This window comes from Podarcis raffonei, chromosome 3 (assembly GCF_027172205.1).
Source record: "Podarcis raffonei isolate rPodRaf1 chromosome 3, rPodRaf1.pri, whole genome shotgun sequence".
NCBI classification, from domain to species: domain Eukaryota; kingdom Metazoa; phylum Chordata; class Lepidosauria; order Squamata; family Lacertidae; genus Podarcis; species Podarcis raffonei.
This window is the reverse complement of record NC_070604.1, coordinates 630,491-655,364: the sequence shown is the minus strand read 5'-3', so window position 1 is coordinate 655,364 and position 24,874 is coordinate 630,491. Positions and strand designations below refer to the sequence as shown.

At 42.7% G+C, this 24,874-nt stretch overlaps 1 protein-coding gene across 3 annotated transcripts in view; it reads right to left on the bottom strand.

The window, feature by feature from the left end:
* COL4A2 (collagen type IV alpha 2 chain) overlaps positions 1 to 24,874 on the bottom strand; it is a 170,191-nt gene that overhangs the window by 101,843 nt on the left and 43,474 nt on the right. For all 3 annotated transcript variants that reach the window (XM_053380243.1, XM_053380245.1, XM_053380244.1), the window contains one exon: positions 20,869 to 20,949. In XM_053380243.1, coding sequence (XP_053236218.1) covers positions 20,869 to 20,949 — 81 coding nt within the window. The remainder of the gene's footprint in view (positions 1 to 20,868; positions 20,950 to 24,874) is intronic.

Genomic DNA, 24,874 nt, shown 5'->3' with positions numbered 1-24,874 from the left:
GTTATCATCTGAAACATTGTTGTCTTTATTTGTATCAAACATGGCAAAAACAGTATTAAGGAAGATGTGATAAGAAAAATAAAAAATGCCTATCTGAAGGCATATGTTTTATGTAGTGTATTTTATGGGAAAGAAAAAGAGGTTGTATGAGGGGAAATGAATAAAGAAACAAATCTGTTTCTTTCAAAACAGATACCACAACATGAAAAAGGAACAAAAAAACTGCAAATTCTTAAGGATTAAAAATGCCTTTTTGAAATGTACAATATAAATGAGCTCAAGTAGTGCAGAATCAAATTTTGATATGCCTGGATAATTAGGGATTAAAATAATCCCTCACCTTGTCCAAACATCGCAGTCCTCTTTATAGCCCAGTGTCATGGCACAGGTCCAGAGTTGTACCCAGCACCGTTCTGCTAGTTGTGGAGGTTGTCGGTGGGAGGCAATCCTCGCCAACTCCTCGCTCCTGAGAAGCCACCTGACAGCATAGGGGGACTGGCAGGACAAGGGTGACCCCTAGGAGGGCAGCAGGCCAGAAGACCTCAGCACCCCCGTGGAACACAGAGAGGTGTCAGAGGAACTGGTGGATGAGGTCATGGAATACCAGGAGCACAGCGAAGGCGAGATCAAACAGCCCTCCACCCAGGGAGGAGGGCGCTAGGACCCTGGAGGAACATAACTCTCCTGCCCACACTGTTTCCAAGGTCCAGGAGGAGTATTTGGAGGGCAGAACAACAGGGGCAGCCTGTCCAAAGGAGTGCAAGATTGAGCGCATGAATTACAACCTGAAGCCAATTAAGAGCCAGGCCAGCACCTGAAACCAATGGAGCCAAGACCCAGGTGGAGAGTCTTTGCCAAGCAGCTGAGGACTCTGTAAGAGGAGAGGTAGCAGGCACTCAGGGTTGCCACACCGTTTCAAGGTGGATGTTTGCTCAATGCAAGAGTTGCACAGGAGGAGGGACCTGGAGAGCAGTGGCGGCAATGATGAAGGAGGCAAGTCAGGAGAGCATTGCCGGAAGAGCGGAGGAGTCGTGCCAGAGAGCTGCTGTGACGCTGGGCAGCGGGAAGAGGCGAAGGCAAGGGGCACTTGGGGAGAGCCACGGTTGCTGGCACCTGGGAATCATGGGGCAGTCGGCTGCAGCATAGCTAGCCACTGACCCTGGCACTGGCACTGAAAACACTCCAGGGCCAGCACAGCACATGGCCTGCTGACCTCAGCAGCGAGCATCTGCTGGGACAAACTGATAGCTCGTACTGCTCCATATTTTAATAAAGGAATTTAGCCTTCTTTTACATGGTTGTATTCTGTAGACATTTGTGTTTTTAATTTATGTTTTAGAGGTTTGACACGTCTATCAGTAAACTACCTTTGAGGTACTGTATTTTTCGCTCTATAGGGCGCACCGGACCATAGGGCGCACCTATTTTTTGGGGGGGGAAATAAAGAAAAAAAATGTATCCCCCCCCCCAGAGCAAAGAAGCCAAGACAGCCAGCGGGATCTATCCCGCTGGCTGACTGTCTTGGCTTCCTCTTTAGCCACGAACAACCTCTCCAGCCGGGAGAGGCTGCGCGCGCCTTTGGCAAAAGGAACTCCCGCTGGGCTCCGAAGGCTTGCGGATAGCTGCCCAAAGCCCGGGGTGCACAGCGCTGTGCTCCCCGGGATTCGGGCTACAGCCTGCTATCCGCAAGCCTTGGAAGCCCAGCGGGAACTCCCGCCGGGCTCCAAAGGCTTGCGGATAGCTTCCTGAAGCCTGGAAAGCGAGAGGGGTCGGTGCACACTGACCCCTCTCGCTCTCCAGGCTTCAGCGAAAGCCTGCATTCACTACATAGGATGCACACACATTTCCCCTTCATTTTTGGAGGGGGAAAAGTGTGTCCTATAGAGTGAAAAATACGGTAATTTTTATAGTAAGGGGTCTATATAAATAAAGAAACCAGACCCCAGAGCAAGCCAGAGGCTAGTACAAATGAAAGTTGTCTCTGGAAACTAGAAGCAGCAGGAAAAGTGGGCAGAAAAGGTAATGAAGTGGCATTTGATTATTTACATCATACACAATTAAATAATTTGCAATATAATATGAATTTTTATAGAATATTATAAAAACATAACTTTAATTTGGAAGTGTGTTAGTACTTTAGTGAACATTGGGCTGTAGTGTGCAATATGTACAGTGTAAACTGTGTTTGTGTGTTAATATAAATAAAAACATCAAATGCTTTTTTTAAAAAAAGTTCAATTGGAAGTGTTTACCAGGAATCTGTTTACTAGACTAATAATAATAATAATAATAATACTTTTATTATTTATACCCCACGCTTCTGGCTGGGTTTCCCCAGCCACTCTGGGAGGCTCCCAATAAAATATTAAAAACAAAGTACAGCATTAAGCATCAAAAACTTCCCTAAACAGGGCTGCCTTCAGATGTCTTCTGAAAGTCAGATAGTTGCTTATTTGATTGGCATCTGCTGGGAGGTCATTCCACGGGGAGGGTGCCACTACCGAGAAGGCCCTCTGTCTGGTTCCCTGTAACCTCACTTCTCGCAGTGAGGGAACCGCCAGAAAGCCCTCAGCGCTGGACCTCAGTCTATTTCCTTCCCCATAACTAACTGGCAGTGCATACAGAACTTCAGGGGATAATATTGCCTACATGCAAGCTCAGAGCAGAGTCCCCACCATTCTGCAGCTGGAGGCGGCCAAAGTCAGCAGAGTGAGAGGCAGCACCTGGCACCCCAGAGGCCAGTCTTTCTGTATCTTGAATGAAAAAAGAGAGACTGGGATGATGCAAGCATCTGAAATCTTGAATCCCAAAATGAAACCAGCTGCACTCGGGATGAGGAGTGTCCTAAGCAAGGCCGGTGGGGCTTGGCCTTGCTTGACCCAGTGTTCGGGTAGATGCAGAAGACTTCATGTGAAGAAAGACAAAGGGTTACTGAAAAAATAGAAATATCAGAACGCATGTCTATTTCACTTCCTGTGTTGCAACTTTCTTTCATAAGGATGCTTTCATAGATAAGCCAGAAATTTAGCCAGTTGCATATAACTTATAATAACGATTTTCATTATACATGATCCATTTTATTATTTTCTTCCTTGAATGCCTTTCAGTAACACTTTCATCAGCAACAATTATTATACAAGAAGAGCCCACTCATACTAATAACAACGAACTTGTAAAAGTCACACTAAAAAGAGGCCATGGCAAACAATGTCTCGCTGAATAAAATGTGAATTTTAAAAATAACCCATTTTTGATCAAAGTTCCAAAGCATTAACCAAATATTGTGTCTGAGATGCTGATGGGAGACAAACTATAATCTTAAATGCACTTTGTGAAAATACTTTAGGCTGCAATCATAACTCAACCTACTTGAGAGTAAGCCCCACTGAATTCAGTAGGACTTTCTTCTGAGTAGGTGTGGTAAGGACTGTGCTGTTGGTTTCAGCAGAGATGGCTTTTACATAATTTGTTTAAGATTAGTGTATAAAGCATTTTAGGAGATCAAGTAACGTCTGCTTTAGAAATCACTAGCATTTAGAATTTGTATAAATATATAGCACAATATTGTACATGGAATCAGTAGAATCTAAACATTTCTCAAGAAAGTACACCAAATATCTTCACAACAGATGAGACATAATATCCATATTTAAATTATGGGACATGAAATACAGAGCCAATTGTATAAACTCTCCTACCCCATTCCAACATACTCCTCCTTCCGTTTTCACACAAACAGGCTATTCATTCACAACCATTGAATATAATTGTCCAGATTATTTTCAGTCATGCTCCATTCTGCCTTCTGTTCAGTTACTTACAAATAACAGCTGTGACAAAATAATGCTGTCAGCTTTTTTCCCTGCTAACATGCACTGGATTGCCTACATTTCCAGAGCTCTCAAACAGCCACAACTAACGTAATGATGTTTTGTTTTCGGAACAATGCATCATAAGCATATTTTGAACAGGTGGATCCAACGACTCCTTCATAGGCAACACATGGAACCAGAAGAAATGTTGTGGCTCAACTACAGGAATGTTGCTACTGTCCCAGTACATGTTAGGCTCTCAGTAATGTCGTTATAACTCACTTTTTCTACCATCTACCTTTACCTCTGCTTTTCATGAACACAAAAAACTAGTAATCCCTAGCCAAATGTTTCACTTCTTGCACCAAGGCGCTGAAGTCCCAGTAGAAGTCAGCTCTTGGCTGTACTTGCTCTCATCAGGCTGCTTGCTCAGCTGGCTAGTTATTAGATTTTTATATCACCTGTCAATAAAAACTATCTCACAGGTTTCAAAAAGTTATTCTCTTTCTGCTACCTAAAGTCCTGCCAATCAAGTCATTGTATGTTCCAATTGCAAGCAATTCTCATATCACTTCATTAGGGCTGCACTAAATATTCTGATCTTTGGGTGGAAAATATTATCTATTAAGACACTCAAAGTTCACCTTTTTGCACTTCTAAGCACTTCAGCAATAATGTATATTATTCACTACAGCCGCTTCCTCCTCACAACAGCCAATCAGTGAACACAGGGTGAATATTGTGGCATCACCATACTAAATAGCCATTTACTTCTGGAATTTGGGCAGTGTCACCAAAGATGAACATGGCCAACCTTTCCTGTACCACCTTGCCTTCACTCTGGGTGGCCAGGAGGGTGCAGTGGAGCTGTCATTGTTCTACATGTTGAGGAGGAGCATGGGAAAGTGGCTGCTATTGTAGCTGAAGCACTTGAGCTTACTGAGCGTATGGCTATTGCTTCCACCCCCTCCTAAGGGGGGGGAAGTATTATTCCTCTTTACAGGCTCCCTAAAATCACAAAAGGGGAGCTTTTGCAAAATTTAGTGGAGTCTGCCCCACCCAAAAAAGTCCCAAACATGTCCTCAAGTCACCAGCCCCATTGCAAGTGTCAGTCTTGATAAAAACTGTGGCTAAACAGCACAGACTGGGTTTTCCCCTGACTGCTCGGCATTTCCACCCCGCTTCTCCCGTGCCTCTGTGCCCCTCCTTCACCTGCTATGCAGGTTCCTCTTTATGAGTCTCTGAGAGAATGGGCTTCGATAACCATGGAAAGAAAAAACATTGTGCTGATGGTGAATGGATGAGGCAGGACTGGGGTGTGATTAACACATAAGTTAATAACAACGTATTACGTTTCCAGCCTTCAGCAAAAAAGTGAGAAAGAGCTACTATTCTCAGTTATGATGTATGAGCAATTGGGGAAGGTGTTAGAAATCTGCTCTGCAAAAAACAATCATGGTGTCCTCTGACACATTTATGAATCTGGAGCTATAAAACATCTCCTGACAGAGCAAAACACAGTCAGCAGGGGAGCTTCTCTAAAGAGATTTGAGCTCTCTTCAAATGTTTACAGGAATATGACGTGCTCTTGGCAGCAGAACTTTGAGCAATGCTATGACCATGGATGGTAAGGACAAAATCAGCCCCAGTAAGCGATGCAAGTAGGCATGCCTCTCCCCCAATGAGAAGGAATTCCACTTTCATGGCAGGCATTGCTTGTTCAAGAAATATTTGCCTTCTGAGGGCTGTATGTATAGTCACACCAGTAGGCCCAAAATTAACAAATGAAATGCTGTAAACTCTGTAGTTGCCTAATAAACAATATAAGATTTATTTATTTTATTTTTTACAGAAGTCTTTGAAAGAACAGTACACCCATACTTACCTAAACACATTCAAGAAATACGGTGCTGAATTTTCAGATGTGGGAGAACATGGTTCAAATGCTTGAGACAGAGGAGCAAGTGAAGGGGAAATAAGTAGAGAGCAAGAACTGCTTTTATCTCTCGGTCCCCCATATTCCCCTTCATGGATCACTGCCTTGCCCTGGCGAAGGGGCTTGAATAACTCAGAGAAGCTATGAACTATGCCAAGATGAATAGATCATAGTGGAGAGTTTTGACCAAACGTGATCCACCTGGAGGAGGAACCGGCAAGCCACTCCAGTATCCCTGCCAAGAAAACTCCTGGACAAAGACAACAGGCATATACTTTGGCCACCTCATGAGAAGAGAAGACTCCCTGGAAAAGACCTTGATGTTGGGTAAGATGGAGGGCACAAGGAGAAGGGGACGAAAGAGGACGAGATGGTTGGATAGTGTTCTCGAAGCTACCAGCATGAGTTTGACCAAACTGCAGGAGACAGTGGAAGACAGAAGTGCCTGGCGTGCTCTGCTCCAGGGGGTTACGAAGAGGCGGACACGACTAAACGACTAAACAACAACAACCCCCATACTTCTGCAACATTCAGATGTTAAGTTAACTGTGGTGGCACCTAAGAATAGCAGTTCCACCGGCCTTTCCCAAGCTCCCTCATCCCTTGCTCCCAAGTGAGCTGTTTTTATGATCCTTTCTTTTTACTATTGGATCCATCCTCCTAAAACACAGTGCTTATTTATACTGAATACCTTTTCATCTACCTTCTAGATCCACTATTTATTTTATGTGAAATTATTTTATTAATGTGAACCCATTTGTTCTTTACTTTGATTTGAAAGAAATCTATTACTAGCTATTTCTTTGAAACCACAAGATTTGACTTTTCTGTTTCTCTATGCAATTAAAATAAGGATTTTTCTATGGCAGTCTGGAATGTATATGTTTAATTACAAAGAGCGTCTTCTACCCTGCCTTGTTCCACCTTGCAGTTAATTATCAGGCTGACAAATAGGAACCTGCCACCATGAGGAAAATGGCACAATAATCTCCTCAGTGTGACCTCAGCCTATGGGAATATCAGAATGCCATTTGTTAGAGGATAATAAATAAATAAATATTTCTATACTTCCTTTTTCCCTGAAAGGGACTCAAGACAGCTTACAGATAAAATAAGAATAGTTGAAAATATTGGGGGGGGGGGGAGAGAATCTTTAAAAAACAAGGAAACATTAATAAAATTGAAACCATACACACATATATATATGCCTATGATCTATTTAAAACTAGCAAGCACAACAAAAACAGCACGCCACCAGCAGTCACCAAAAGCGGTCAGTTCCCCAAAGCCTGCTGGAACAAGAAGATCTTCACCTGCTGGCAGGACAGCAAGGAGGGAGCCAGTCTGGCTTCCCTAGGCAGGGAGTTCCAAAGTTGCCTGGGAGCAGCTACCACTGAGAAGGCCCTCTTCCACTCCCCCCTCCAGCATGCCTGTGAGGATGGCAGGACCAAGAGAAGGGTTTGCCTAGAAGCGATCAGAGCCCGGGCAAGTTCTTATGAAGGAATATGGTCTTTCCGATGGCACATTGGGCTTTATAGGTGATAAGCCACACTTTGCATTGTGCCAGGAAGCAGACAGCCACCAGTTGCCTGCTGTCTCTGGCCAGCCTGCTCTCCAGCCTGGCTGCAGTTCTGGGAGCCCCACAAAGTCGCAGAGCCCTTTTCTGAGGCAGCCCCATACAGGGCGCAAGGCAGTAGTCCAAGGGGGATGCAACAAAGGTGTGTGTTGCTGCGGCCAAAGCAGACATCTTCCCTTGTTTTCCTTAAGTTCTGCCAGAGTGTATGCATGTGGGGCAAATTCTCATCTCCTCCGGTTCGACATGTCATCTGAATGCAGTCAATAAGTGAAGAAGAGTAAGCACCTTCCTGTCCCAAGAAGGAGGAATTAGTTTTCACTGAACTTTTATTGCTCAATTGGGATTTAGTCCTTGGTGTCAAATTACAACTCTCAAATAATTCCACGCAGCAGTTACGTCAGTTGTTCAGGGACATAGTCAAAATGGAAACAGATTTTACATTTATGTCTACAGCTGTGGAACTGGGTATCCAGCCTCCCTGCACCCTGTAGAAAGCCCATTCCTATTCTAAAGTGGGGTTTAATTTATCATAGCTAGAAAATCTCTTATGATAAACCAGCTAAGGAATAGCATGGGAAATGGAATGGAGAATGTATGACTGGACCGACAGGAAATAGCATTTCAATATTTTCCCTCTATTTCACATGCTTATCCCACATCCACACTGTATAGAATCCTGTTGTAAGTGTTCAAAGAATGTGCCATTCATAGTTAAAATGAAGTCAAAGAGCATGAGAGACTTGATGGCTTGATCCCAAAAGAATTGGTCCAAATTGCAGCAAGAAAAAAGTCTACAGAGCAGGATAAGGTCAAAGTAACTTAGGCAAGAATTCTTCTGTAAATCTCATTAATGTGTTTTTAAATCTGCAGAGTACATCCACAAACAACACCATTTATAAAATTTGTTTAGCATCTTTGGAACCACAAATGTAGCTTACATGACAGTGGTATGAAAATCTGTAACATTCTGTTCTTACTAAAACCCTGATTAAAATAAAATGGCTAAAAGTACAATTTAAAATATTATTATAAAATTGAGATTACAAGTAGGACTGCTGAGTATTATGCAACTAACTTGAATTAGTATATAAAATTATAGAATTGTAAAGTTGGAAGGGACCCTGAGGATAATCTAGTCCAACCCCAGCAATGCAGGAATATGCAGCTGTCCTATATGGGGGCTGAACCTGCAACCTTGGCATTATCAGACCATGTTCTAACCAACTGAGCTATCCAGTGCAATATAGTAGCAACTTATTAGGTGGATGAGTAAGATTCCTTAATAAAGATAGCTGCCACAGGGCCACCCAATCAGCTCTGGAGAAAGGTCATCTCATGGGGCTCCTCCCTCCCTCCATGGTCAACTGAGAGTAGCCGTTCCCAGGAGCTGCATCAACCACTGAAGGCTCTTCTGAGTAGGGAAAGGCCATCTTACATGGGGGCACAAATGAAGGAGCCCTTGATAGTGCAGCACATACCAGGTTGCATAGATGGTTGCCACAGCAGAATATGGGACTTTCAGGGATCTGTAAGCAAGCCACTCTATACTCCCCTATTGCTGGGGGTGGGGAGGGGAGGGAGAGGCTGAAGAGACAACCATGGTGGCTCTTTCACAACAGAACTCCCATTTACAGGAAGAGGAGGCTGCCGTGTGTCCAATTGCACCCAGTGAGGCTTGTTTCTATATAGGCCTACATAGGATTCTTGTGACATATGCCTGTCTTTCAGGAGTCCTTAAATGTTAACTTTAACATTTCCAGCAGCTCTGCCTTTTGCAGACATAGGGCAATTTCATGAAGTAGTTTCAACTTTGCTTTGGGTTTTAGTGTGATCATTTGTGCATGTCACACACATTCAGTTATATTTAACTTATAACTAATCAAATCAAATACCTTTATTGGCATCACAGTATAAAGCATTTCAGGTCACTGGAATAATTAAAAGAACAGGGGTGAAGCTGTCGAGGACAAAAGGTCACACTGTGCTCATGTGCACTTAGATATTCTGCTTTGCCCTGTCTGTTCCCCAAAAGGATGGCTCGTTGGGAACCCTTTCGGGTGAAATTGTAACTTGTAACTAATTGTGTTAACATTTAACAGTTTTGTTAATACAGTTATTTAATTAATTTGTGCATAACATTTTCATTTCATTTCATTGCAGTACATGTGTCAGGGCGGCCCTTAGTAATGTTAGGTAGCTATTGATTCAACAGTCTGCCCTTTCGTTTTCTAGAACAATGAAAGCAGTATTTAAGCCAGCTAGATAATCAAATGATCATTTATTTCCATTAGGACTTCAGTTTGTTCTCTGTTTACTAGCAAATGTGAAATTCTTTCTCTGGAATTTCCTGCTTTACTTTAGCTTCCTAATTTGTAAATTATGTTCTGCTTCAGCAATGTCAACAATTTAAGTCATTAGCATGTATTGAATTATTTTGATTAACTCTCCTAAGGTTACTTAAAATGTTGTCTTTCCCTCTGTGAAAAGGCTCTGGGTTGTTGCTTTCCCCCCTCGTCACAAATATTTGTAGTCTCTCAAAGTTTGCTTACTTTTCTTTGACCCTCTCTGTGCAAAAATAAATGAGGGGGGGAAATCTTAAACATTTAACCACCATGCTAGTATTATATCATGTGCCTTTTCGTCCTGTAAATGGATTGTTTCCATAATTTCTGCTTAGAATAGTTTATGTAGTCTGACACTTCACATCCATACTGGCTGATAAATGTGAAAAAGTCAGCTTCTGGCATTCCCCCAATATCAGGGAATTACTTTGCTTCTGAAAATGAATACATCTCTTGCACCTCTGCCATCTGAATAAATTCATGCTTTCTTAGTAATACCATTTTCATTAGAGCCAAACTGGATGTTACATGGCAGATATGTGCAAGTTTCCTGATGTTTTCCATATTTATTTTCTTCTTAACAGCAAGCAGCTGCAGAAAGGTACAACTGGGAACAGTGTGTGTGGGAGCTGCTTAACCCTTCCCACCATGGCAATTTTCCCGTTGAAAAATGTCTTATTTGAGCTGTTTTTCTACTCAAATTATCTTTTTAATCAACAACTTGCCACCCCTGGTCCCTAAACTGTGACAAGGCCTGCTGGAGGGGGGATGATCTATTTCCCCCATCCTGCGGTTGGGGTGTGCGCTTGGGGGAACTTACAGGGCATTGCAGCCGAGATGGACTGAGGGTGAAGAAATTGTGCAATGGATAGGAACATCTGGCAAGATGGATTTGCTGAGATTCGTGAGATTTGGTAGTATAATCTCTGGAAGATGTCATCATACGTGTCTCAGCCTCATGAAGCCATTACATATCCCTCCCACCCGATCAGGGTCACACCAGGTCACAGCTTGGCTGCCCCCTAGTGGCCAGGAAGGATTCTTATGCCATCTTGGATGGCCATGCAAGGCTGCTAATAATAAGTAGAGAGACGACCAATGTGCTGGGTTTGCAAGTCAGAAGTGGGTCTGGACTCTGAGCTGATATATATCTTAGAAGGAAAGATACAATGCAAAATGTGTAGGCAAATTCCAAGTCATCGCTGTGAGATGGTGAGCTAGCTTCACTACTCCTGTCTCCCAGTGTTTTCAGAGCTGTGATTGATGCATGAGTTGTTTGGACACCAGGTGAGAGGAATCCGTGGGGTCCTAATGAATTACTGCTTATAATTTTTTTCAGCTTCCATCTCATTTTGTAGTCCTTGAATCTTCATAGTTCTAAACACCTCATTTTCCCTAACTTTCCACTGCTCTTCATTTCTTCCTAGCAACCAGAATGGGTATTTACTGTGGTGGGTTAATCTGAGATCAGATTATATTTTAGAAATTATTTCCTGCAAATACTATGCCCAACAGAATTTGTCTGTCCTTTGATGCCATGGCCTGTTGGCTATGCAAATAAAGTCTATTCTATTCTACTATGCTTAACACTTGTAGGTGGATGCTAAAGAACCTCTCCCTGCAACAACATAAACACACCCCGTGCACACCTTGCCCAATGAGTGGAGGGCTAACCAGAAGCTGATTCTGGGCTACTGCTGGACTTGGCCCCCAGTCAAGTGCTCAAACATCACCCAGGCAGAGGGCAGTTAGGCTTCAGCTGCATACTCAGGGGGGTGGGGGTGGGGGGCAAAGCAGCATGGACCAGCAAAGCAAATAAGAAAGGGAGGTGGGTGGCCTTCAGCCTCTCTCTTGTATTTGCGTTCAAAATTGGGGCTGGGAATTTGCTTTTATAAGACCCTGGGGAGCTGCTGTCAGTTAGTGTCATCCATTTTGAACTACATGGACCAATTGTGTGCCTCTATATTTCTAAAAATAGCATAACCCTAATATTTCTAAAAATAGCATAACCCTAATAAACTACTGAATAAAGTACTTTACTGAATAAAGTACTGTGACACGTAACTCCATGAATGGAGACTGTCTCATGCCTGCTTATCACAGCGTTGTCTGCATTGTGTCTCTCTTGCAGGAGAAACAGAGCAGGGGAGACAAAAATGAACAAACTGTCCACTTGTACATCTCCCTGCCTGAAAAAATAGGACTTAAATCATCTTTTGATCCATTTCAGTCTGGTTTACCCTCCCATTCTGTTAGCTCAGAGAACAATCTAATTGCTCTATCATTTTTTTAATCTATCATTTTACCCAATGATTCTGCTCATTTTCACAACGCTGATCATCCACCCTTATGTTATCTTTGGGTTTAGTTAGGCTATTGTCTATGCAGCCTTAACTACTATCTGTATTCTGATCATAGGAGCAAATTCCTATAAAATATTTGAGATGGCTGTCCCCCACCCCCACCCTGCCAGTTAATGGGCATTGCTATTCAAATGGTGTGCCTACACCGTGTTATGTGATCAACTCTGCAGGTTGGCACCCTGATTCTGATAAGACTCAATTCATATTTTTACAACTGTCATTACCAGTGATCTTCAATCTTGCATCACCAGCTGGCCCTGGCATCTCAGAATGGAGGCATTATAATTATTTTAAGCATAATAAATATCACTCTTTTCTTTTCATTATTGTTGTTCTCATTGTAATGCTAGAAAACTGTCACCCTTTTTTGTCACTGATCTATGTCTTAATTAACATCTACTATTTGTTTTGCACAATTTTGCTTCATTACTGGTTTCAGTGATGAGGATGGGGGTGTTAGTGAAGGGTTAGTATCTTTGGAATCTCAACTAAAACATCCATGACAGATGGCCATCCAACCTCTGTATACCAACTTCCAATGAAGGCAAATCTACTACCTCCGAAAGGAAACCGTTCCGCTGTCAAACAGCTCTTACTGTCAGAAAGTTCTTCCTGACATTTAGTCAGAATCTCCTTTCTTGAAACTTGAAGCCATTGTTTTGGGCCCTACCCTCCAGAACAGAAGAAAACAAGCTTGCTCTATCTTCCTTGTGACAGCCCTTCAGATATTTGAAGATGGCTCTCATATCTCCTCTCAGCCTGCTCTTTTCCAGGCTAAACATACCCAGCTCCCTCAACTGTTCCTCATAAGGCTTGGTTTCCAGACCCTTGATCATTTTGGTCACCCTCCTCTGCAAATCTTCCAGCGTGTCAACATCCTTCTTAAATTGTGGTACCCAGAACTGGACCAAGGCAGAATAGAGTGGGACTATGACTTTCTTTGAGCTGGATTACACAGTTGACTCTTGTTAAGGTTAAAGTCTACAACCTTATCACATGCACTGCTGCCAAGGGTGGTGTCCTCCATGTGCATCTCGTTCTTCCTGCCTTAAATGTAGACCTTTACATTTGTCCCTTTTGCTAGTTCTGGCCTAAGGTTTTTTAGGGGGAAGCTACCACCAGAGGTTGCTAATTAGTAAAAGAGAGAATATATACTTAAAAGAGATGAAAAATACTAACTTAGAATGAGTTCAAAAGGCAAGAGGATGGGCACCACCCCTGGTTTCAATACTTCCAGGTACGGAGAATTCATATAAAACAAATTATTAATTTTTTTATTAATTTATTATTTATACCCCGCCCATCTGGCTGAGTCTCCCCAGCCACTCTGGGCAGCCCCCAATCAAATGTTAAAAACAGTACAGCATTAATATATAATCCAATATAGCAAACATTAGACTTAAAAGTAATCTATTCATGAAAAGTATGATGTGTTAATATTTTAAATAAATGTAATCAATGTCTTTTGACACCATGGAGCCAAGCAAACAGATCTCTTTGAGGTCAAGGAATTCACACTACTGCCTACCTATCTTCTGTAGCAGATGCCAGACGGTCTGAAGTACCACTGCTTTTTTTTTTTGGCCTTTTTTTGCAAACACCTGGTAGGATTATCAAGGGCATGATCAAGTCAACTAAAGTGACACCTACAGGTCAATGCAGGTCAGTGATGATGGGAGCTGGAAGGCCACACTGGCTACCCCTACTCCAGATTTTATAGGATTTGCTACATGCAGAACCGGTTGATATATCTGGTGAATATCTTTACAGAAAGACCATTTTCTTCAGCATGCAAATAGCTCTGCTTCTCTCAGCAGCGTAGCAAGCCACTGGGGTGCCTGGGGCAGGAAAGCTAGAGGGTTGGGAGATGCCGTGTGCGTGTGCCAGCCCAGCATGGCCTGCAAAAGCAGTGTGGGGCTAGGGTTTTCAGAGTTTGTTTCAGAGTTAGGGTGAGGAATGGGGTCTGGCCAGTAGGCTAGATTGTTAACCCTCCCCAACCCTTGTGGACCAGGTTTGACAGGTGGGTGGAGCTGCCCACTTGTCAGTCATCTAATGTCACAATGTCACATGACCTTTTTTGCCCACAAGGGTCTTCCATGGTACATACTTGGCAAAGTGCTCTGCGAGACAGAGCTTTGAAACCCAGGCAGAAGGGCGGGGTATAAATAATAAATTGTTGTTGCCTTTGCTGCTGTTGTTACCTGATAACCAGCAGAATATTGGCAATTCCTTTTCAAAGTGCTATCTTGCTTTGTGAATGTGAATAAAAATCCTGATCTGCCCCCACCACTTCTCTCAGTCAGTCTGTCATGTGTATCTCCTTCAAATGTAAAAATTGGTGCCTTAGAAGCCTACCTGGGAGACATGACTGATGTGAGCATCTGGCTCTGCATTTTGTTTGTCAGAAAGAGCGAGGGGTCACTCCTCCCAGAGAGAGGAAAGAGATTTTAAAAAGCTGAGCTGCCCTGGCAGTGTTGTTCCCTCCCACCATCAGGGATCCAGATTGGACTTTCTATGAAGCTGGCCATCTTCGCTGCTGGCTTGTAAGCCAAACGGCTCTATTATAGTGAATAGGCTAGCATTAGTCCAGTTTTAGAGCCACAGGGCTCTGGTTTATTGTGTTGCCTGTTTTGACCTCCTGCCTGCTTTCCCCTAGCTTTTATTTTTAATGAAGTTTCCTAATTTGACCACTGAAGTGTGTGTGGTTACCAACCTCAGGGTTCTAGAAGCCCTAGCCCCCATGCCTAGACGATTGGAGTTCATGCTACTGAAAGTTTAGGCTCAGAGTTGTGCGAGTCCAATACGTTCTTCTGAGATCTGGGAGAGACTTGGGGAGTTTTGGCCGCCTTTAAACTCTGACTAACTTGCAAGGGAACTACTTGGGAAACACAGGGTGTCTTGGTCTCAAGTGTTCCTGGAGTTTAAGAAGTTTAGGGGGTTCTGCCAGGGAAACAAGGAAGCAGCTTGGATATTGGCCTAAGGCAAGGCAGCTAAAAGCTGGTCCTATTTTCCCCAACAACTTGTGTGCAGGTTGCACTGAGGAGTGCTGGGTGCACTGGCTTTCGAAAAATGCCTGCTTTCATCCCAGGTCCCCTCCCATCTGGGCAACGAGTTAAGTGGTGGTGGCAGCAACTACCTGAGAGTAAGAGCCATTGAGAACACTGCAGGGTTGTGGTGTTGCAGCTGGATAAGGAGAGGGGTGGAAGATGTATAGGCACAGAAGCCTCTATGAACTGGATGAAGTCTGCAAAATTGCAGATAAATAGTTCCAGTGCTTTATGTAGGGAAAGTAATTCACTTTATTCTGTCATCCACAACTGGCCAAAATGGTTTCCCCACGCTTGCTTTGGGGGTGGACAGGCAGGTTGCTGCCATTTGTCTAGCACAGAGGACAACTTGAATCAGCCAAGTAGGACTCAAAATATACCTAACATTATATTCTATGAAAGAAACATTCCCTGCAGTTGTTGGAGAAGGTAAACAGTATAAACAGTCTGCAACTGTGCCAAGGTTTCAAACTGATAGTATGTAATATGCTGAATGTTATGTTATGTAATGGAATGCTATGTTATGAGACCTCTGGGTACAGAGAAGTATACAAATTTAATAAATAATAGTAATAATAAAGGAAAGGGTGTTCTGTTTCCCTTAGTCAGCGTGGTGTGGTGGTTAAGAGCGGTAGACTTGTAATCTGGTGAACTGGGTTCGCATCTCCGCTCCTCCACATGCAGCTGCTGGGTGACCTTGGGCTAGTCACACTTCCCTGAAGTCTCTCAGCCCCACTCACCTCACAGAGTGTTTTTTGTGGGGGAGGAAGGGAAAGGAGGTAGTGAGCCGCTTTGAGACTCCTTAGGGTAGTGATAAAGCGGGGTATCAAATCCGAACTCTTCTTAGCTCAAAAGGTTCCCCTTCTGTACGTTATGTGATGTCTTCCTACATACTTTGTGCTTCCACAGTATTCTGCTGTTGTGAAAAAGGAGCATACTTCAGACAAGGCAATCATCTTTAAATCCCACTGATCGCAACAGGAGAAAGTTACACATGTTCTCCTCTCCCACCGCAATCAATGGTGCTCAGAAGTGCATAGCTTTAAGTGAATTGTGTCCTCATTTAGTTCTCAAGGAAGCAAAAAGACAGTTTGTTTTATTCAAAGGAAGTAAAACATCTAATTTTCAAGAATTTCTCTGGGCTACATTATTATTATTATTATTATTATTATTATTATTATTATTATTATTATTATTATTACTACTACTACTACTACTGTTGTTGTTTAGTCGTTTAGTCGTGTCCGACACTTCGTGACCCCATGGACCAGAGAACGCCAGGCACCTCTGTCCTCCACTGCCTCCCGCAGTTTGGTCAAACTCATGCTGGTAACCTCGAAAACACTATCCAACCATCTCGTCCTCTGTCGTCCCCTTCTCCTTGTGCCCTCCATCTTTCCCAACATCAGGGTCTTCTCCAGGGAGTCTTCTCTTCTCATGAGGTGGCCAAAGTACTGGAGCCTCAGCTTCACAATCTGTCCTTCCAGTGAGCACTCAGGGCTGATTTCCTTCAGAATGGAGAGGTTTGATCTTCTTGCAGTCCATGGGACTCTCAAGAGTCTCCTCCAGCACCATAATTCAAAAGCATCAATTCTTCGGCGATCAGCCTTCTTTATGGTCCAGCTCTCACTTCCATACATCACTACTGGGAAAACCATAGCTTTAACTATATGAACCTTTGTTGGCAAGGTGATGTCTCTACTTCTCAAGATGCTGTCTAGGCCTGTCATTGCCTTCTCCCAAGAAGCAGGTGTCTTTTAATTTCGTGGCTGCTGTCACCATCTGCAGTGATCATGGAGCCCAAGAAAGTAAAATCTCTCACTGCCTCCATTTCTTCCCCTTCTATTTGCCAGGAGGTGATGGGACCAGTGGCCATGATCTTCGTTTTTTTGATGTTGAGCTTCAGACCATATTTTGCGCTCTCCTATTTCACCCTCATTAAAAGGTTCTTTAATTCCTCCTCACTTTCTGCCATCAAGGTTGTGTCATCTGCATATCTGAGGTTGTTGATATTTCTTCCGGCAATCTTAATTCCGGCTAGGGATTCATCCAGCCCAGCCTTTCGCATGATGAATTCTGCATATAAGTTAAATAAGCAGGGAGACAAAATACAGCCTTGTCATACTCCTTTTCCAATTTTGAACCAATCAGTTGTTCCATATCCAGTTCTAACTGTAGCTTCTTGTCCCACATAGAGATTTCTCAGGAGACAGATGAGGTGATCAGGCACTCCCATTTCTTTAAGAACTTGCCATAGTTTGCTGTGGTCGACACAGCCAAAGGCTTTTGCATAGTCAATGAAGCAGAAGTAGATGTCTTTCTGGAACTCTCTAGCTTTCTCCATAATCCAGCGCATGTTTGCAATTTGGTATCTGGTTCCTCTGCCTCTTCTAAATCCAGCTTGCACTTCTGGGAGTTCTCGGTCCACATACTGCTTGAGCCTTCCTTGTAGAATTTTAAGCATAACCTTGCTAGCGTGTGAAATGAGTGCAATTGTGTGGTAGTTGGAGCATTCTTTGGCACTGCCCTTCTTTGGGACTGGGATGTAGACTGATCTTCTCCAATCTTCTGGCCACTGCTGAGTTTTCCAAACTTGCTGGCATATTGAGTGTAGCACCTTAACAGCACCATCTTTTAAAATTTTAAATAGTTCAGCTGGAATACCATCACTTCCACTGGCCTTGTTATTTGCAGTGCTTTCTAAGGCACATTTGACTTCACTCTCCAGGATGTCTGGCTCAAGGTCAGCAACCACACTACCTGGGGTGTACGAGACATCCATATCTTTCTGGTATAATTCCTCTGTGTATTCTTGCTACCTCTTCTTGATGTCTTCTGCTTCTGTTAGGTCCTTTCCACTTTTGTCCTTTATTATGGTAATCTTTGAACAAAATGTTCCTTTCACATCTCCAATTTTCTGGAACAGATCTCTGGTTCTTCCCATTCTGTTGTTTTCCTCTATTTCTTTGCATTGCTCGTTTAAGAAGGCCTTCTTGTCTCTCCTTGCTATTTTTTGGAAATTTGCATTCAATTTCCTGTAACTTTCTCTATCTCCCTCGCATTTTGCTTGCCTTCTCTCCCCCGCTATTTGTAAGGCCTCATTGGACAGCCACTTTGCTTTCTTGCATTTCCTTTTCATTGGGATGGTTTTCGTTGCTGCCTCCTGTATAATGTTGCGAGCCTCCATCCATAGTTCTTCAGGCACTCTGTCCAGCATATCTAAATCCTTAAACCTGTTCCTCACTTCCACTGTGTATTCATAAGGGATTTGATTTAGATTGTATCTTACCGGCCCAGTGGTTTTTCCTACTTTCTTCAGTTTAAGCTTGAATTTTGCTATAAGAAGCTGATGATCTGAGCCACAGTCAGCTCCAGGTCTTGTTTTTGCTGACTGTATAGAGCTTCTCCATCTTTGGCTGCAGAGAATATAATCAATCTGATTTCGATGCTGCCCATCTGGTGATGTCCACGTGTAGAGTCGTCTCGTGTTGTTGGAAAAGCGTGTTTGTGATGACCAGCTTGTTCTCTTGACAGAACTCTATTAGCCTTTGCCCTGCTTCGTTTTGCTCTCCAAGGCCAAATTTGCCAGTTGTTCCTTTTATCTCTTGATTCCCTACTTTAGCATTCCAATCCCCTATAATGAGAAGAACATCCTTCTTTGGTGTCACTTCAATAAGGTGTTGTAAGTCTTCATAGAATTGGTCAATTTCAGTTTCTTCAGCACCAGTAGTTGGTGCATAAACTTGGATTACTGTTATGTTAAAAGGTCTGCCTTGGATTCGTATCGAGATCATTCTATCATTTTTGAGATTGCATCCCAGTTCAGCTTTTGCCACTCTTTTGTTGACTATGAGGGCCACTCCATTTCTTTTGCGGGTTTCTTGCCCACAGTAGTAGATATGATGGTCATCCGAACTGAATTCGCCCATTCCCGTCCATTTTAGTTCACTGATGCCCAGGATGTCAATATTTATTCTTGCCATCTCATTTTTGACCACATCCAACTTACCCAGGTTCATGGTTCTTACATTCCAGGTTCCTATGCAATATTTTTCTTTACAGCATTGGACTTTCCTTTCGCTTCCAGGCATATCCGCAACTGAGCGTCCTTTCGGCTTTAGCCCAGCCGCTTCATCAGCTCTGGATCTACTTGTACTTGTCCTCTGCTCTTCCCCAGTAGCATGTTGGACGCCTTCCGACCTGAGGGGCTCATCTTCCAGCGTCATAACTTTTATATGCCTGTTGTCTTCGTCCATGGAGTTTTCTTGGCAGGGATACTAGAGTGGCTTGCCGGTTCCTCCTCCAGGTGGATCACGTTTGGTCAAAACTCTCCACTATAACCTGCTTATCTTGGGTGCCCTGCTCGGCATAGTTCATAGCTTCTCTGAGTTCTTCAAGCCCCTTCGCCACGGCAAGGCAGTGATCCATGAAGGGGATACCATCTCTAACCATCCACTATTATAGGCAGTCAATAATTCAAAAAGAAAGTCAGCACTATTGAACATTAAAACTCTACAGCTGCACCCAGAACCATTTTTAGACATTATTACCAGAAGAATGACCCATTAAACTCAAGCATTGCTGGACCTATGACTCACATGAAAAACTACAAACGGAAAATTTAATTTAATTAGGCCTTATTTTCTTATACTCCATAGTAAGACAAAAACATTTCCATTAATTCTGGTCACCTCTGAAGATTCCAAATGAACTTACGATTAAAGTGGCTACACAGCTGTCAAGTGCACTGTTATAAGATGCTGAGAAATGCAACCTATTATTCAAGAAGTGCTGCTAGTAAAGATTTTACATTTAAAGAAAATAATTACAACATTCCGGACAAATTAGATGGCTTGGAAGTATGCTTGCATATCAAATCAAATAATTTTTGTTCACTGCTTGAGAAGTTAGGGTATTAAGTCCATTTCCCAATATTAAAATTCAATATTCTTCAGTTATAAAGTGCTGTTGCTTCAAAAATGATATAATTCTAATTAAAAACCACTGTTCATTTCAAATCTAATTAAAACAATGTAACTGGAGAATATTCAAATTGTTGTGTAGATGTTCACTGTGTAATTTATTTTGACAGTTTTCCAATATCACATGACTGTACATTTCAATAACAACAGATGAATAAATGCAAGAGCTCTCAAACAGTAGTGCCCAAATCACATTTAATGAGGATTTACTTTAAGATTTATTTGATGTAAAGATACTGAGGAGCAGGCTTTTTAAAACAGTGCCACCATGAGGAGGTGACGTGAGGCATGATTTAGAATTTGAGCTAAGCATGTACCAAACAACTTGCCTCCAAATGCTGTAGTCTACAGGAACATGTCATATGATACCTTTCTTTCCAGCTTAAATCTGAAATGTCAAATGCAATTATAGGCAATAGTTGAATCTAGAATTTCATGAGTGGAATTCTGCTCACAAAGCTGGATGCTCTTGGATCTCTGCTGCGTCCGCAGCCACTGAAAATTTGCTAGGGTTTGGGAGCCCTTTAGAGCAGTGTAGGTGGCAGCAGGTTATTCCATTTCAGTTCATGGAAGTGACCACTTGGAACAAGCCCATTCCACTAACAGATTACCCCTTCTGTTCACAGGAGGCTCCTTCTGTTCATGGAAGGACATATTTTGTATTGCTAGTATTGCATTGTTGAAATGTTTTGTTATTATTTTTGTATTGTTTTGTTGTTTATATCTTAAGTCCTAAATCTAGGGGCAATTGTTTGATCCCTAGGATAAAATGGTGAGAATTCTTATGTGATTAGAAAAAGTGGTACTCACACGAGCTCCTTTTTCTGGGAAACATTCACAACCCCAACTGCAGTCTCTTCCTGCACAAGGTCCTGTATAAGACTTCCCTCCCTGAAAAATAAAACAAACATTCAAATGACAGTTAAATAGCACGGCAACAGCAAGAAAAACAACTAGTATGGCAAAACTAAAGGGAATCATAGAATCGTAGAGTTGGATGGGACTGCGAGGGTCATCCAGTCCAACCTTCTGCAACGTAGGAATCTCAGCTAAAGCCTCCATGACAGATAGCCATCCAACCTCTGCTAAAAACCTCCAAGGAAGAAAAGTCCACCATCTCCCAAGGGAGTCTGTTCCACTGCCAAACAACTCTTACCGTCAGAAAGTTCTTCCTGATGTTGAATTGGAATCACCTTTCTAGTAACTGGAAGTCATTGGTTCAAGTTCTACCCGCTAAAGCAGGAGGAAACAAGCTTGCTCCAACCTCCAGGTGACAACTCTTTAGAAATCTGAAGATGACTATATCATCTCCTCTCATGCTCCTCTTTTCCAGGCTACACATACCCAGCTCCTTCAACCATTCCTCATAAGGCTTGGTTTCCAGAACCTTGATCATCTAGTCACCCTCCTCTGCATACCTTCCAGTTTGTCTTAAATTGTGGTGCCCAGAACTAGACATAGCATTCCAGGTGTGGCCTGACCAAGGCAGAATAGAGTGGGACTATTACTTTCCTAGAAGAACATTTTAAGTGATTATTAATGATTGGGGACTCATTAACCAATCTTAAATTGAATACCATTTACTACTTGGATGCATAGTAAATTAAAAATGACATTGAAACAAAAATGTTTTAAAGTGTGTGTGTGTGTGTGTGTGTTTGCCAACAAAAAAGAGAGAAGACAATTGGAAGCTGCAGCAGCCTCTGTTGCTGAATGAGAAGTGGTTAAATATTCTAAAAGAAAAGACATCACTGAAAATTTAATCAGCCTTACAAGCAGTAAAGTTATGTACACTGTATCCCTGCTAGATACACTGGTATGAGCTACATGTGTGCTTGGAAAAAAGAGCAAGATTAAACAGAACAATATTTCTGCAGATGGGAACAGAGCTTACCATTTATGTACAAACAACTCAAAGAATGTGAAACTGCAAGTGACGCCTGAATGCTTTTCTTAGTGAAAAATGGGAGCTCATCTTATTCATCAAAAGATTTTTGTTGGAATGCAAACTTTGAAACTATGCATTGCAAAGCAAAGGACAATACATCCTTCCTCTTCCAGGTTCACATAAACCTGTTGCTCCAATGTATTATTTCTTACCTAGTATACTAGGGTTCTCAGCAAACTACAGGCAGTTAAAGCCAGTTGCAAAGATTTTAAGGTTTTTTTCAATCTAATTTTGTCAAAACAAAACATAGGCCAGTATCAATAATACAATACATACAGAGATGTACCGTGTCTATATTTAACTGCTCTTTGCTTACATATCTATGATTGTCCCATCTGCTTAACTCAGAAAGGTCCTAAGACGAATTACATCATTAGGTTCACATAACAGGAAACTAGGAAGTCTGGACACTCTTCCCTACATGGTGCTTTGAGACAGGTCTATTTATAAACTACTTTGCATCTGACTATTGTAGTTCACCCACCTGCACAATTTGGCTATTCTATGGAGTTTTCAGTTTTCACATATAATTTACAATTCATTTGCTCTTATTATTTACACATATGTACATACATACATCATACTGTACAGCTCAGATACTGTTTTTGGATGATGCAGAAATTTTCTGCAGTACTTTACTTCAAAAGCTGCATAAACATTGTCTCAGAACTGCAGTGGGTCTTGCGGTTTACTTTGCAAACAAAACGTTCTTATCAAAGTACAAGCTAACATACTGAGATTATAAACATCCAAATAGTCAACTTCCTTTAGCAGACTCAAAACAATATCATCTTGTCGGTTCACATCCTCTCTCATTACGTTCCAAGCCGAAGTGCTTAACAGATTCAGGAAATGTCTGTTCTGGGAACAAACAGAAATATTTGAAGACCTACATTGTAGTGCACCAAAAATACTGTTGCTTGTTTGCAAACATGGTGCAAATATTACCAAAAATTATGAGCATTTCTCACTGAAATTTAGAATATCAAGAAAGTAATTATTTTTAAACAGCCACATGATCTTATTTTGGATTATTAATATTAGTGTAATTATGTAGATATGCTTTTAGACTTAGGGCATGTACACATTAGTGACTCAGAAAGTAGCTGTCATTCCCCCCTGCTGTGTTTCAAGCTGTGTTTTAAGTTGCTGTACATGAAAGGGAATTTCCGATCTCTCTATATCCTTTTAGGACTCAATTTAGAACTCCATTTTGTTTGCTAAAGCCAGTGCTATTTTTCTAGAAAAAGAGGCGCCGGAACTCACCATGAAACTCCCTTGTTCTCTTATAGTGGTGCGAACTCCCGCTGCGCTCCGGGGGCTCAGGCAGCTATCCGCAAGCCTTCGGAGCGCAGCAGGAGTCCCCGCTGCACTCCGAAGGCTTGCGGATAGCCGCCTGAAGCCTGAAGAGCGAGAGGGGTCGGTGCACACCGATCCCTCTTGCTCTCCAAGCTTCACTTCGCTGGAGAGGTGCTGCACAGTTTTCCCTCTCTGTGCAGCGCCCCTTCAGGGAAGCGGGATGAGAAATGGAAGGGGCTCCTTTTTTCCTGCCACTTCTCTGAAGGGGCGCTGAGCAGAGAGGGGGAGAATTTTTTTTTCCTGTTCTCTCCCTCCTATGGTCTGGTGCGTCCTATGGTCTGGTGCGTCCTATAGAGCGAAAAATACGGTGCTAGGCGGTTGTCACCTTGAGGAGCAGACAGAGAAGGCAGTGGTGGCTGGCCGCAATTCTCAATGGCAAGAAATACCTTCCCATCCCAAGGATTATGCAGGACTATGGATGGATGGATACTCAGTTTCTTAAAGTGAGTGCTTTGTTTTTTTAATGAAACAAACCAGGAGACCCCAGCAGAACGCCTTGTGCAAAGTGCTTCTAGGTTTGGCAGCTGTTGTTTTTAAGCGCATGTTGTCGGGGAAAAGGGACATGATGGCCAGCACGTTGAGCCTGTGCCTTTCTCTCTCTGTTTCTCATCCGAAAGGGGAAGGAGCAGGAGGCAGGGAGAGCAGTCTCTCTCTAACTGGCCAGGATGATGGCGAAAAGAAATACTGCCGTTGCCACCGCCCCATTCATACGCTCCCCTCCCCGGGACCCCACGACAGACGAGCGCGTGAGAGGGGAGCATATGAATGGGGGAAGGGGCGGCGGTATTTCTTTTAGACATCATCCTGGCTGCTTAGAGAGAGACTGCTCTCCCTGCTTCCTGCATTCTGGGGGGGGGGGGTCTGCTGCGATGGCACCCTGCCAGAATAGTGGTGCCGTGGGCGGCCTGCTGCCTCCACAAGCCCGTTCCTCCGCCAGTGGAGAGAAGATGAAATGAGTGTCTAGCAGCTCCCCTCTAGGGCCCAGAGGAAGAGTGTGTGGACCCCGGAAAAGCTGATCAATCACCAAATGATTTACATCTGTGGAATATATTCCATTTCAATTGCTACATATATTTGCAAACAGTATGCATAATAACCTGACAACTCAGGAATTTACTGCGTCATAGAACTTCGAACGGTAGACTTGGACAACAGCCCGGACTGCAAGATAACAGTAAGCCACGAAATGCTGCGCTGGCAACAGACAAGGGAAATACACACATACACAAACTAAGCTGTGCTTGTCAGATTAAAGGATACATGACTGTTCAACATGACTGAGAATTGATTAGCCAGGGACTGGAGACTTTGAGAGTTTAAGATCGGAATGTGGAAGTTATGAGAATCACAAGAAGGCAGAAATATAACTATGTGAGATGATTCTTCAGAGATCCAGAATATGGGAAGTCTGTTTGAAATTTAATAATTAATAATTTGGATTGTAATTTGTTTTTGTTTTGTTTTTTCTTGAATTGGATTATGATTTGATCTGATTTGTTATTAATTGGA